Consider the following 12,782-nt stretch of genomic DNA (forward strand, 5'->3'; position numbering starts at 1 on the left):
GTCTGGAGGCATTTTTGGTTGTCACAGCCATTGGGGTGGGGGGGGGGGGGGGCGGGGGGCGGTGTCTACAGACAGCTAGTGGGTAGAGGCCAGGAACACACTCACAGGACCTTTCCCAGAGCAAAGATTCTCTAGCCCTAAACGTCAGTAAAGTTGAAAGTGAGAAGACGTGGTTTAGGTCCATTAATTCACTGAAGGTTGGGTAGTGGTGGTTCTGTCACTCCTGCCTCATTGTGTTAGAAGTACGTGGCGCTCATCTGATGCTTGCTGGTACAGTCAGGGGCGGAGTTCTCAGTCTTTCTTAGGTTAGAGGCCTCCACTCACTGTGTCCTTCTGACGATATGTTCCATTAGCTTTGCCACCTCCTTCCTTTTCTCCTCTTTGCTGTGTTCTGTGGACTCTCAGACTTAAACTCATTTGTGTTTCAGCCCCTTAGAGTTTCCATGTTGGTACCAGGTGTTCTGTAAAATACTCATTTGGAAAACTGTTCCTGCTTAAACTCATTCTTGTGGTGCTGCTAACCTGCAGGTTCTATAAGAAACCCCTGTGACACAGGGATCACTGAAGTGGGTGCAGCCTGCCCCAGACCTGCCATCTGAATTGTTGATTAGTGACTTCCTGTTGAGGTGTCAGCTTTCCCTTGTGTCAAAATCTTTATAGAAAATGTGAAGCATCAAAGTAACCAAACCTGGAATGTTTATAATATAAAAAACACAAAGTTTTTGTGTGTTTGTTATAATGGTTAAGGATGAAACCTTATATATATGTATGGATACACACACGTGTGTGTAAAAGTACATTTGAAACACCTCTTTTCTAATGCTTTATTCATCTACTGATGAGACCCTGTTGGTAAGACCCTAATGGAATCTTGCCACTCCAGTTCAGTGTTAACTACAGACGATGTTAATGAAACTGCTCTAAGATCATAGTGTCTTTGACATACTACTTTCTTTCTAACAGCCATAGGTACAGTTATGAAATTACTTCATACCCCATTTCTGTATATGTATCTTCACTTTAGTAAGAACTTTGTTTATTAGGGAATTAGGGCATCATTGAGTCGTGGTTTGCATAGATAAAGTTTGTCAGTTTACTACAGATAAATTGGTTAGGTGCCATATGAAGCTGAATGCTGTCTACACAAATTGATTAAGGAGGACACTCCCTTATTCAAGGAAAACACACTTGAAAACAGTAGCATGTATTTTTAGAAGTAAAGTACGAAACATTTTTTAGTATGTAGTACGATTATAGTGTAGTAAATTCCTATGGTGACATGGTTTCACCTCTTATTTAGTTTGTTCGTTTATATGTTTTTAAAAGTGTGTTAATTTCCACAAAATTCAATTTAGTCTTGACCAAGTTGCTGGTGACAGCCTGTGGTTTAATACACAACTCTGTCCAGATGGCACTCGCCTTGTGTTCAGCGCTTAGAGTGTGGACCTGAAGAGAAGCCCATGCCAGTTAGCGGCCCCTTCCACATTCACTCTGAAGAGTTGCCCATCTGAATTTAGGACCTTTAGTAATCCATTTAGAAAGCTTTAGTTAATATCCAAAGCTGATAGATGGTGCGGTAGCTATCATAGTTGTTATACTTTGTTCTCAGAGTTGGTGTAGGCAGCAAGTCTCAGCGTTGTGATGTTGACTCAGTGTGTCTTAACGTTTGGTACCCCATCCCCTCTCACCCCTGCCCGCAGCCCCTCACCCACCTCCCTGAGCCACCCCAAAGAAGTAGACAGTCAGTTAAGCACATGAGGTACGGCACCCTGTGTGAGGATCCGTGTCTGTTCAGGTGTGCTGTTAGTTCTTGGCGTTTGCTGTTCCTAAAGGCAGTTGGAAAAGAGTATGTTATTATGTTGTTGATTTCCTTAGGGTTTTTAGAACCTTGATGCCAAATATATAACTAAGAAAATGAAGGTTTTGGTTATCTTGTAGGAAGGGTGCTAGTATACTGGTTGAGTCCATGTATTTTTTTGTCTATTGTTTAGGGAGGTCATTTTTGTGATGAAACAGTCATAATGTATTTGAACCATCATTAGAATATGGGCTTCTTTTTGGGAAATAGGTCTCTGATTTGGATCGTACCTAGAATGGTCTAGGAGTCCAAGAAACCTTTCATTTTAGAATGAAAAGAGGTCCTGTTACTAACACTTCCTGGCCAGTTCTGCTTTTAGGCACTGAGACTTGTGGCCCCCAGTCCTCAGGGTCCTGAGCACGTTGGTGGTGCGTTTTAGTAAGTTCATGGCAAGCGCAGTTGTCTGAGTTATTAACGCTTGTTAGTTATGATTATCTCTGTATTGTGAAATCTGACGTCCAGTTACTGTTCATGGTTTTAAATTAACTTGTTAGTAATGATATTTGATCACTTAATTCTGTTGAAATAAAATTTTTTTTTTTAGGCCACCAACTTTACTTGACATTTTCCAAATTTTAAAAAAGTATTACATTTCATTTATAAGCCCTCCATTTAACATCTGTTAATGACATTTGCTTTATGATACAATGTTATTTTCAAGGAAAAAATACTTATCATAATGAAGAGTGAAGGGCAGTCAAGAAAGGGAACCTCAGGGGTCCTGTGTATAAAGATTTTTTATGATTAAGTGTGCATTATTTTCTGTTGAGATAAAGAACAGATTGGCGACAGTGCCTTATCAAGTAAGATGGAGAGGTCTTATCATAGTTATGTATAGTGACCTGGATATTAGTAAGTATTATTTGAGTCTGCTACAGCCTTTTTGTATGGTATTATCTTTAAGTGTGTTAAAGGAATTTGAGAAGATAGAGAACTGTGGAGATACAGTGGTGTGCTAGAATGCTGTGTGTGTGTTTGTGTCTTGATCCTGGGAGGCAGGTAGGGGTGTGTGCACGCGCATGTTTGTGTTTGTGGGAGGGGTGTCTGTGCTGAAAACAGAAGTGTATAAATATATTGTAATTTTTGAACCCTTGGAAAAATTTATTTAATTTAAACATTATTCAAGTTGAGTGTTTTCAAAGGTAAGAAAACTGAAGTGCTTGTTCTTCAGGTATTGACAAGTATTCATTAGTAACAAAAATTAGAAGCCACGCAGGTAGAAGGTCCTCATTCTAGGACAACATGAGGCTGGCCTAAGGTTAATAAGGTTTATGCATTTAGTTTAGTGAACGTAATGCAAGTTGATTGTAGCTAATTCATAGAAAAACTTCAAAAAGGTACTTTTTGCTTTAACATAACTATTATTTATTACTATTTCTTATGTTTGACACGTCTTTATAGAATAAGTTGAATGTTGAGAGCCTAATGATCTCTGTGTTAGTCATCCCCAGTCCCTCGCAGGAGTGGTCAGAGCTCGGTGTGAATCTGAGACTGTGTTTCCCCTGCACCTCAGGGTCTCGCTCCTCCAGGGCCCGCCGTGGCCGTCGCTCCGCTGAGCAGCATCAACAGCACAGGCACAGCACCTACCACTTATAGTGCGAAGAATGAGCCCAGGGCCTTCAGTGTGTTCAAACAGGAGAAGCAGAAGGTTTGTTTCAGGGAGCTGACAGATAGACGAGTCTGCCAGTGTCACTGATCACGGTGACGTAGTCACTGAGCACGTGCGAGGTATTTATTGTGAGTGTTTTATGTGCAGTAACTAGAACTGAAAATTTCAGCTATGTTTAAAATGACAGCAGAACCACAGTCACTTAAAAACTACGCATGCAAATTCTTCTCTTTTAACATCCCAGTCGTGAGCAGAACAGTGTAAATGGGAGCATTATTATGAAGTGGGCATGCTTTTTCACTGTCGCTGAGGTTTGGGGAGCATCTTCTGGGAAAAATCTGATGGGGGCAGCAGGTGTCAGTCAAGGGGGAGGAGCTGGTGGATGTCACTCTCCAGGCAGGTGTTTTATGTTTATACATAAGAAAGATCAGTGAGATTTCTGCCTCACATCTGTCCCATGCAGCTGACGGTCACTGTCTTTAACTGTTGGTGCCCCCGGGGGAGAATGGTGGCAGGAGCCCTACAGATCTGAGGTCACATTTGAGTTTTAGTGTCTCCGTGTGTGCGCCTTTGTGTATGCTTGTGTGCACCTAACATCCAGTTGAGTACGACACTGGCACACCTGTCGACCTTGACCTCCTGGGGGTGTCCCTGGTGCCATAGGCTGCCTCTCTCTCGCATTTCCTGCTTCTGGGGAGCTCTGGCTTTCAGAGAACACGTACACTAAGGCTTCAAAACCTACTCCTTTCTCTAAAGGCCTAATACTTTCTAACAGTTTTGTGATTTTAGTTTAGACTGCAGATGTATTGATATTTTGGTAACTTTATATTCAACACTGCCTCCTCTCAGCTGAGGTCTTATTTGAGCCTCCTGCGGTTTCCTGCTGCAGCTCTGGGCTTTGCTCTTTACCCCCTGCACATGCCCTGGACCCCTCACTCCCCCAGGAGCCACGAGTGTTGCCCTGGTGTGCGTTCTTTCCCTCCTCTGTCCATCCCAGGGCTTCAGTGCAGAAACCATATTTGCCTTTTATCGCACCTTTCCTTTTCTGGCAGCCCCTAAGCCCTCACTTTTTCTAATTATCCCTAAAGGGAATAATTCAGAGTATTATTGGAACTGAGATTCTAAAGGAGGCTTTCTAAAAAGTACAGCGGTAAATTCATCTCCTAGGTGGAGGGGCTTACTGCTGATAGGCTGAGTCATGTGAAACAGGGCAGCATGCTCTTCGTGGTACCATGGCCTTGACTGCTGAGTCTCTTCCGAGTTGCAGTGTTAGATGTGCGCAGCGTCACTGCTCCTTGGCTGCTCGGCGTCACAGCTTGTTGAATGCCTCCAGTTGGTGTCCAGACGGGTTCAGAAGAACCCATCTCCTCTTTGGGGGAGCGTCTGAAGCAACTCTGGAGGAGGGACCATGCAGTGGAGCCTGTAGTTAGGTCCCAGCAGCCCTGGTGTCTCCAGCTTGTCCCACACCAGTGACGCCCCCCACTCAACCCTTCTTTAGCCACCCCGAGTTAGCTTCTGTATGCTTCCACTGTAAAGTAGTTAATCAGTAAATTGGATTTCCTTTCCCCTGCTGTGTGTGCTGACTGGTTTGTAGGGACCTGAATCTTGTGATCACAGGGTGTGTGTGCACGTACTCAGTGTGACTATCTCATGACCTGTTGGGCTCACTTCTGACAAGTGTTTAGGCTTCACTATTATCCCATGCATTCTACTCTTTAACATGTATGCACCACAGATTGGTCATGACATTTCTTTTCCTTTTCCTTATAAAGGCAATATAACTACATTAAGGAAAATTTTCAATTAAAAGATCTCATTCTGTCACTGTGAGATGCTGTCAGTTGAGGTGGTATTTAAAATCCCAGAGTGGGAGCTTCCCATCAGATGTTAATAAGAGTGAAATGTTTAAGTAACTTTGGTAAGGCACAGAATAGTATTTAGTGACATCATGTCATTTAGAATGACACTTAAAAGATGTACGTATAAATGAATAAAGAAAGATTTAAAAGTTAAATGTATGCTGAGTTTATAAAACATGCATATGAAAGAATATTGGAAGATAATACAGGAATAATAGTTATGTTGAATTGATGAGAGAATGGGAGGTAATTTCCTCTCTTATATTCTCAATTTTCTAGAATTTCAAAAATTTGTTCAAAAATAAAAAGCCATTTGGGAAGAATTTGATGAGTCCTCATTCTAATTTTGTCTTTGCTTGGTTGACCTTTTGTATCTCCTGTTAATTTCTTAGTTTTCTGGCATGAGGGTGATACTCTTTCCCCGAGTTGTGGTATCGTGGACCGTTGGTCTTCATGGAGGAAGGAAGGCCGTGTGCCATCCTGGTTCCCAGTCGCTGGGCTGCTTTCAGGTGGAAAGTGAGAAGTCTTGGGAAGCCATTTTGAAGTGAACTCTAGTGACTATGAAGGAAAGGAAGAGAGAAGCTATTGGTGGAGGGTACCATCGTCTGAAACGGGATTTTTAGCAGACCTGAGGGGCTTGGCTGGAAAGGGAGAGAGGGAGGAGGAGGCTCGCACAGAAGCAGAGAGGATCATGAAGCAAGCTTCTTGTACCCGGCCCGGCGGGGATGCTTCGGAGAGAGAGGGGGATCTGAGTGTTGACTGGGACCTCAGTATAATCAGTGGTGTTCATTTTTACATGGATCTAGACATAGCAATCAGAGCACAACCCCTTCATAGGAAGTATGCCTTGTCCCCACTTGTACTCAGTGTGAATTCCAGAACTGGGATGCTGTGGCAGTTGTTGACTGTAATTAAATCCTCTGGTGAGTACTGTGGAACCTGCCGTAAAGTTGACTTTGAAAATGTTTTTGGTAGAATTTTATATCTGAATAAAGCAGTTTATACCTTGCTATCTGAAAAGTTAAATTTTTAGCAAGTAAAATTTTAATTGAAGACAAGACTTGCTGTGCTAGTCCTGTTGGGGTGCTTGAAGGTGGAGAGGAGGTTCAGGTGGACAGGTGTCCAGTTGAGGCTCAGGGCACCTGGGGGCCCGCCGGGTCACATGGGTCAGTGCTGGCCTGACTTAAGACGCGGGGGTTGTAATTTAGAGTGCCAGAGCACCACTTTGGCCCTGTACTGAATCTGATGACTTACAGCAGGGAGTGTTACTTCATAAACGTGGGGGCCACTCATGTTTGAGCGCAGTTGTCAGGCGGACTCTCCCTGCCTGCTTTTTCCCCATGACACGTGTTTGTGCTCATTATCTCCTCTTCAGGCTCCAGGTCCTCCAGTGACTTTTTTCTGTGAACAGAACTTGGGTTTTCTCTCACGCATTTCTCTTAGGTGGTCTGATTTCATTTGAGTGGTTGCGACTGCATCCCCCTGCCCTCCGGCACCTCACTCGGGCTGCAGAATCAGCACTGACCGTGAACTTTGTGTGTGGATCCGGGCAGGCATCCCTCAGTGTCCTTGTTGAGTGACCACTGGCTGGGGTGCTGGGTTTAGGGGTGAACGCACAGACGAGTGACTCTTGCTCTCCCAGACTTTGAGGTGTGGTAGGAAAGAATCTTGGAGGACGATGTGAGCTGCATGCTCGCTGCTCTGGGGTGGGAGGTGGGTGCAGAGCAGGGAGCCACGTGCTCGGACCTTGGTGACCACTCGTGCTCACTGTTGTCCTGTAGAGCTGGTCACAGGGGACCAGATGTTGGACATTTTAAAACCGTTAATAATGAAATTGAAACCTGTCAGAACTTGCTGTGTAAATAATTTCTTGGACAAGGATGTGGAGTTTAAGTTTTGTTTAAAACCAGTAAGGAGAGTTGTCAGTTGACAAACTCCCCGCCTGCTATCTTTGTGATGCAGAACGACATGGAACCCAGCAAAGCCGTTCCCCTGAACGCTGCGAAGCAGGACGGGCCCGTGCCAAAGCCGCACAGCGTTTCCCTCAGTGACACCGAGACGAGGAAGCTCGTGGAGGAGTGCAAGCGGCTGCAGGGGGAGATGATGAAGCTGTCGGAAGAGAACCGGCTCCTGAGGGTGAGTGCCCGCCCGGCCCCGCTCGGCGGCGGCCTGGGCGCTGGGGGCCGGCCTGGCCTTGCCGCTTTCTCGCTCGCTGGAGCAGCCTCCGTGCCCGGGCCTGGCCTCGTCGGTTGCGGCAGCAGTGCCGTCCCCGCGAGGAGCCCCTGTCGTCCAGGGCGGGCCACCAGGGTGTGCTTCGTTGGAATTAAGATGTGCTGTGATCACATAGTGCAAGAAGAATCCCTGTTTTGTATTGTTATGTTGAAATAATATTGAATTCTGTTGGATTCAGTAAAAGATATATTATTAAAGCTAATTTTATCAATTTTGGTACCTTTTTAATGGGCTTAGAAAATTTTAAATTTCATGCATGACTCCCATTGAAGGCTCCTGTGAGGTGGCTTGACCTGTGCTGAGATGGTTTTTCTGGCTGTTTCTCCCTCTCCCAAGCCCCTCTCCAAGGCCCCTGCCTCGAGCACCTACCTGGAGGGTGGAGAGATGGTCTCTGTTTCACAACCACGCACAGCCCCATGCACTTGTAAGGGGGCTGCTGTTTGCACTTTGCCTTTACCTGCCGTGACCTCAGTTCTGTGTTTGGTGGACGGTGTGCTCCCCAGCGTGCTGAGCCCAGGTGTTCAGAGAGCTGAGGCCTGAATGCCAAGAACTGCCAGGCTGAGCACGCTGGGAGACAGGTGGTGGAATTGACTGATGTTCTCTAGGAGATGCTGTTTGAAGAAGCATCCTGCTTTTTAAAAGATAAAAGAACCTTGAAGGCCACTGGTGCACTGAGTTGACCTCTGGCCCTTTAACAGCTCACATCGAGGCTGGCATTGCGGCAGCCTCCCTGGGCAGGATCTCCCACTGCCCTTCACCTCCCCACCCCCTCTTCCTCATCCAGCCTGTTCATTGGAGTCTCCTGTGAGCTCTTACCTCATGTCCGGGCCGCACCCCAAACCCAGGGAGGCAGAGTCATCTGGAGTGCCTTTTAAAGTTCTCTCTGGGACTGAGAGTCATTTTGGTGTCCACATAGGACTAACCGGAACAAGACCCAAACCCACAGCCCCTCCGAGCAGCCGGGCATACAGGCAGACAGCATGACGCCAAGGGCATGTGGTGTTACTGATGAATGCACGGCGGCGGGGCGGGGGGAGTGCGAGAAGTGAGACCAGCATGTGCTGAGGATGTGAAGCGTTGCCCCCTCTCTGGTCACAGTGGTAGGCCAGGTGAAGCCAACTGCCTTAGTGCAGAGGTGTGGGTGTTTTCCAGTGTCATTCTGCAGCTGGTGAAGTGTCGTAACAGCCTCCTACTTTGAGTGACTGTTGTCGTGTTACTGAGAACCTTGTCCCCTAAAATCCCAGGCTGACTGTCAGAAACTGCTGTGTGAGACAGCATCAGTCAGGATGGAGCAGCCGCTCTGGTCTGGAAGTGGAGATCACCTTGCAGAAAAGTGGTCTCCAGTCCAGGTGCAGAGCCTTGGGCCTGGGTCCTGCGAGCAGCTCTCCCCCTCTTTTGTGTCCCTTCTTTCTTACAAAACAGGGTCCTGTGTCTCCTCCGTGGTCCAGGCCAGGTGCTAGCCCTTTACTCACACCCTCCCTCTCCCCCAGTCCCGCGAGGTCCCGGCTCTCCCTGTGTGGGGCTGGCTTGCCACGTGTGTGTAAGCCGGACTCTGACTAGCACTGGCTGTTTCTGGTCGTCTGTGGCTGAAGGGCCGTTTGTGAGGACACTGTGGCCCCCGGGTCACCTGCGTACGGCTCTGTTGTCTGTCTCTGGGTTTGTAGCTTGTGGTCTGATGCCATTTGTTTTTGAAATCTCTTTTTGTGCCTGTGTTTTTTCCTAGGATGAAGGCTTACGGCTCAGGAAGGTAGCACATTCGGAAAAACCTGGATCCACCTCAGCTGTGTCCTTCAGAGAGAACGTCACCAGTCCTCTTCCTTCACTTCTTGTTGTCATTGCAGCCATTTTCATTGGATTCTTTCTAGGGAAATTCATCTTGTAGAGTGAAGCATGCAGAGTGCTCTTTCTTTTTTTCCTCTTGACCAGAAAAGATTCGTTTACCTGCCATCTCACTGGTAGTGTGGCCCACGGTGACCATGTGGCCCACGGTGACCATGCTTTGTGTGTACAGCGTCATGTAGGCCTCGCCCGTAACGGTCTCACGGTTAGAAAGAAACGCGTAAGAGCAGAGTGCTGGGCTCCGGACAGCGCCACCGCCACCAGACCGTCCCTAGCAGGCGTCATTGCACATTCAGTCCTTTATGAAATTCATAAATAAAGAATTGTTCTTTCTTTGTGGTTTTAATAAGAGTTCAAGAATTGTTCAGAGTCTTGTAAATGTTATTTTAATAATCCCTTTAAATTTTATCTGTTGCTGTTACCTCTTGAAATATGATTTATTTAGATTGCTAATCCCACTCATTCAGGAAATGCCAAGAGGTATTCTGTGGGGAAATGGTGCCTCGTACAGTGTAAATTTTCTCCTTCACCTTTGCTAATATCATGGCAGAATCTTTCTTATCCCTTGTGAGGCAGTTGTTGACTGAGTTTTTCATCCTTCCAATCCTGTCCCATGGTATTTAACACAAAAATAATAAAACTGTTAACAGATTCTTGCTCGATAGCTTGTGTCTGTTGTGTCCTGAGGCGGGTGTCAGGGAGCGCGCTGTGTGGCGATCTGGGTTATGAAACGCATGACTCATCTCACGGAAACCCTTGCAGGTGTCATGGTGTTTGTGGTTCAAAGGCCTCGTTCCTTTAAGGAAAGGAATTGGTAAGATTTCAGGACACTTGTGGTATTTTAGAAGGTCATAATCCGTTTGTCTTCAAGATAATACAAAATAAGCAAATATCGTGAGAATTAAAAAAAAGTGCTGTGATGTCAGTCAGTTTACGTGTCTGCCCTGTGGTGCGATTCTGTTTAATTTACCCTGTTCTCAGGTTCTTTGAGTGTCTATCTTCTCGAGAAAGACTAATTTTCCTTGGTTCTAATCACTGCTTTTTGACCAGCCTAGTGATTTTGTAGCATCTCGGAATAACACTTAAATGTACCCCCGCAGTTCGCCCCCACCCCGGTCCAATTTGACATGTGAGGTAACTTCCATTATGGAATTTTGGTATTACTGAGTAAGCCTGGGGAATTCCTTTGTGAAAAATGACCTTCTTTGCAAGTCTCTGTGTCAGCCACGTGAAGTGGGTTTTCGGTGTAACTGCGTGGCGGGGTCTGGTGTACTTCCCTGCACTTAAGTCTTATGTCTCACTTAGTTACTTCTGTGTTGGCATAGAAAATCTTGAAACTAGAAAAAATAGATTCACTTTTTGTACTAAGTACAATCTAATCCAAGCAAATTTTGATTTTTGAAAATAGGTGTTGGTTTTGTAAAAGAAGCACTCATATCTGAAAGGGAAGTTGGACTTGGAGACCTGGCGTGCAGTGAAGGGTGTTGGCCCCACATCTGTGTGTGCATTTTATGAAGGAGAGAAACAGTCTGAAGTATTTGGTTGCATTTGCATTTCAGATGTGTTTTGGGCTTGTCAGATCCATGTGCTGTGTGGTGTCTTCTAGAAAACCCCTGGCCTGTGTGCACAAGTTACAAGAACATACGCATGTCTCTGGAGCCACCCGCCTGCGTGGAGCCCAGGGTGGATGCTCCTTCTACTTGGAACCTGGAAACACACGCTGGCAGCAGCCTTGCCATCCCACCCCGTCAGTGCAGAAGCAGGTGCTCCCTGGCCTGAATCTCTCCCTGATGAGCATCAGGCCAGTTGTTTTAGAGCTGTCAGTTTTCAAGCTAAATTTAGCAGAATCCCATTTGATGGGAATCCTGTGTAGTTAGGGTTCAGTTTGTTCAGCTCCTGTGTTTTCTGGTTGAGGGCTCTGAGGCCTTTTGGGGAGCTGACAACTTCGCTCATGTCTCATGGGAGGTGGAGGCAGGGCCGGACCAGGAAGCCTGCTCTCCGGACTCCAGCTTCCTGTCTGTTTCTGATAACTTTGACATGACAGGAATAGTGGACATTAATATGCTGTTTAATAACAGTGTGAAACTTCCTGTCCTAAGATGAAATCACAGGCCGCCATGGAATAGTCTCACCTACATGTCTGGCTTTAATGTTTAGGCTAGGATTACCCCCTCCCAACTGGTAAGAAGTAAATGCATTTTCCGGTAGGCATTTCACAGACTGCGTGACGCAGTGGTTGGTCTTAGCTGGGAACCGTGTACAACATAAAAAGTCCACGTGGGCTGCTCCTCTGCTTTACATTCCAGGAAGCGCTCTGACTGTATGGGAGGCGCCTTATTTCCATATGAAGTGTGATTTGGCCGCTTTATGACAGTTACTTGAGAAGAGTCCCAACTGTATTAATTGACTGGTAATATAGAGGTTAAACTATCTTTAACACTTACATGTTTAGAAATCTTTGCTTTGCCTGCCTGCTTACTTGGAATGTAAGCATGAGGGGAACGCGCTGTTGACGTCACTGAAGCCACAGCCAGGTATCTAAGGCCTTAACGTTCTTATGTGATGCTAAGTGCACCGCCTTCCTATGTTCTTCCTGTAACTAATGTACGTAATTTTGCCCATTCTTGTATTTACAAGAGACAGATTTAAGAGTTATATTCTGAGTGTGTCGTATGTCACCTTAAATGACATTTGGAAAAAAGTATGTATCAAAGTCAGAAATTCTCATCAGGGAAAAGTAATATTCTTAATTTTTCTTTCTATTATCTTAGCTCAGAAGTTCCCCTAAAACGGATGTTGTCTGCCATGGGATTTAGTTCTGGATTGTAATCATCCGAAATATACCACTTTGAAAACAAGTTTTACCCATAAGGTAAAAAATACAGTTCCTTACAGGGTTTATCCCTGAATTGTAATCTTCTGCCACTTTAAAAACATTCAAGCACTAGTTTTCCCAGAGCTTTGCACATTGCTTTCGGTGATTCTGGTATGTGCATAAATTTTAAAACATTGACCTTTATGAGAATTAGGGGACGATCAAGGTTTTACCATGTGGAAAAACAACAAAACAAGGTAAATAAGTGATCTTCATATGCTAGCTTTCAAAGGGAGATAAACTATTGTGTGAATAAATAAACTGTTCAAAAACGTGGTGAAGTGTCATTTTCCTTTCTAAAAAGCAGCAAGAGGGGATTTGATCTCCATGGAGTACGGCCATGCCTGTGCTCATGTTGCGTCAGGGAGTGATGGCCTGTCACTGACTGGGACTCCAGTCTGCTGGCAGGTGGTCTTCTCTTAGTGACCTTGACCTGGAGGTCAAGGGCTTTTGGGTAGGAGATGGGGACAGCTGCACTCTCCCGCCCTGAGAGCCAAGCTTCTGGAGAGC

The 12,782-nt window shown here is 45.6% G+C and overlaps 1 protein-coding gene across 3 annotated transcripts in view; it reads left to right on the forward strand.

Moving 5' to 3' along the window:
* VAPA (VAMP associated protein A) overlaps positions 1–12,548 on the forward strand; it is a 38,553-nt gene extending 26,005 nt beyond the window's left edge. For 2 of the 3 annotated variants that reach the window (XM_027526208.1, XM_027526209.1), the window contains exons 5-7: positions 3,372–3,506; positions 7,289–7,462; positions 9,282–12,548. In XM_027526208.1, coding sequence (XP_027382009.1) covers positions 3,372–3,506; positions 7,289–7,462; positions 9,282–9,440 — 468 coding nt within the window. In that variant the 3' untranslated portion in view covers positions 9,441–12,548. The remainder of the gene's footprint in view (positions 1–3,371; positions 3,507–7,288; positions 7,463–9,281) is intronic. The other variant, XM_027526210.1, reaches the window with a different exon arrangement.
* Positions 12,549–12,782: the final 234 nt, after the last annotated feature.

Source organism: Bos indicus x Bos taurus, chromosome 24 (genome assembly GCF_003369695.1).
Source record: "Bos indicus x Bos taurus breed Angus x Brahman F1 hybrid chromosome 24, Bos_hybrid_MaternalHap_v2.0, whole genome shotgun sequence".
In the NCBI taxonomy this organism is placed as follows: domain Eukaryota; kingdom Metazoa; phylum Chordata; class Mammalia; order Artiodactyla; family Bovidae; genus Bos; species Bos indicus x Bos taurus.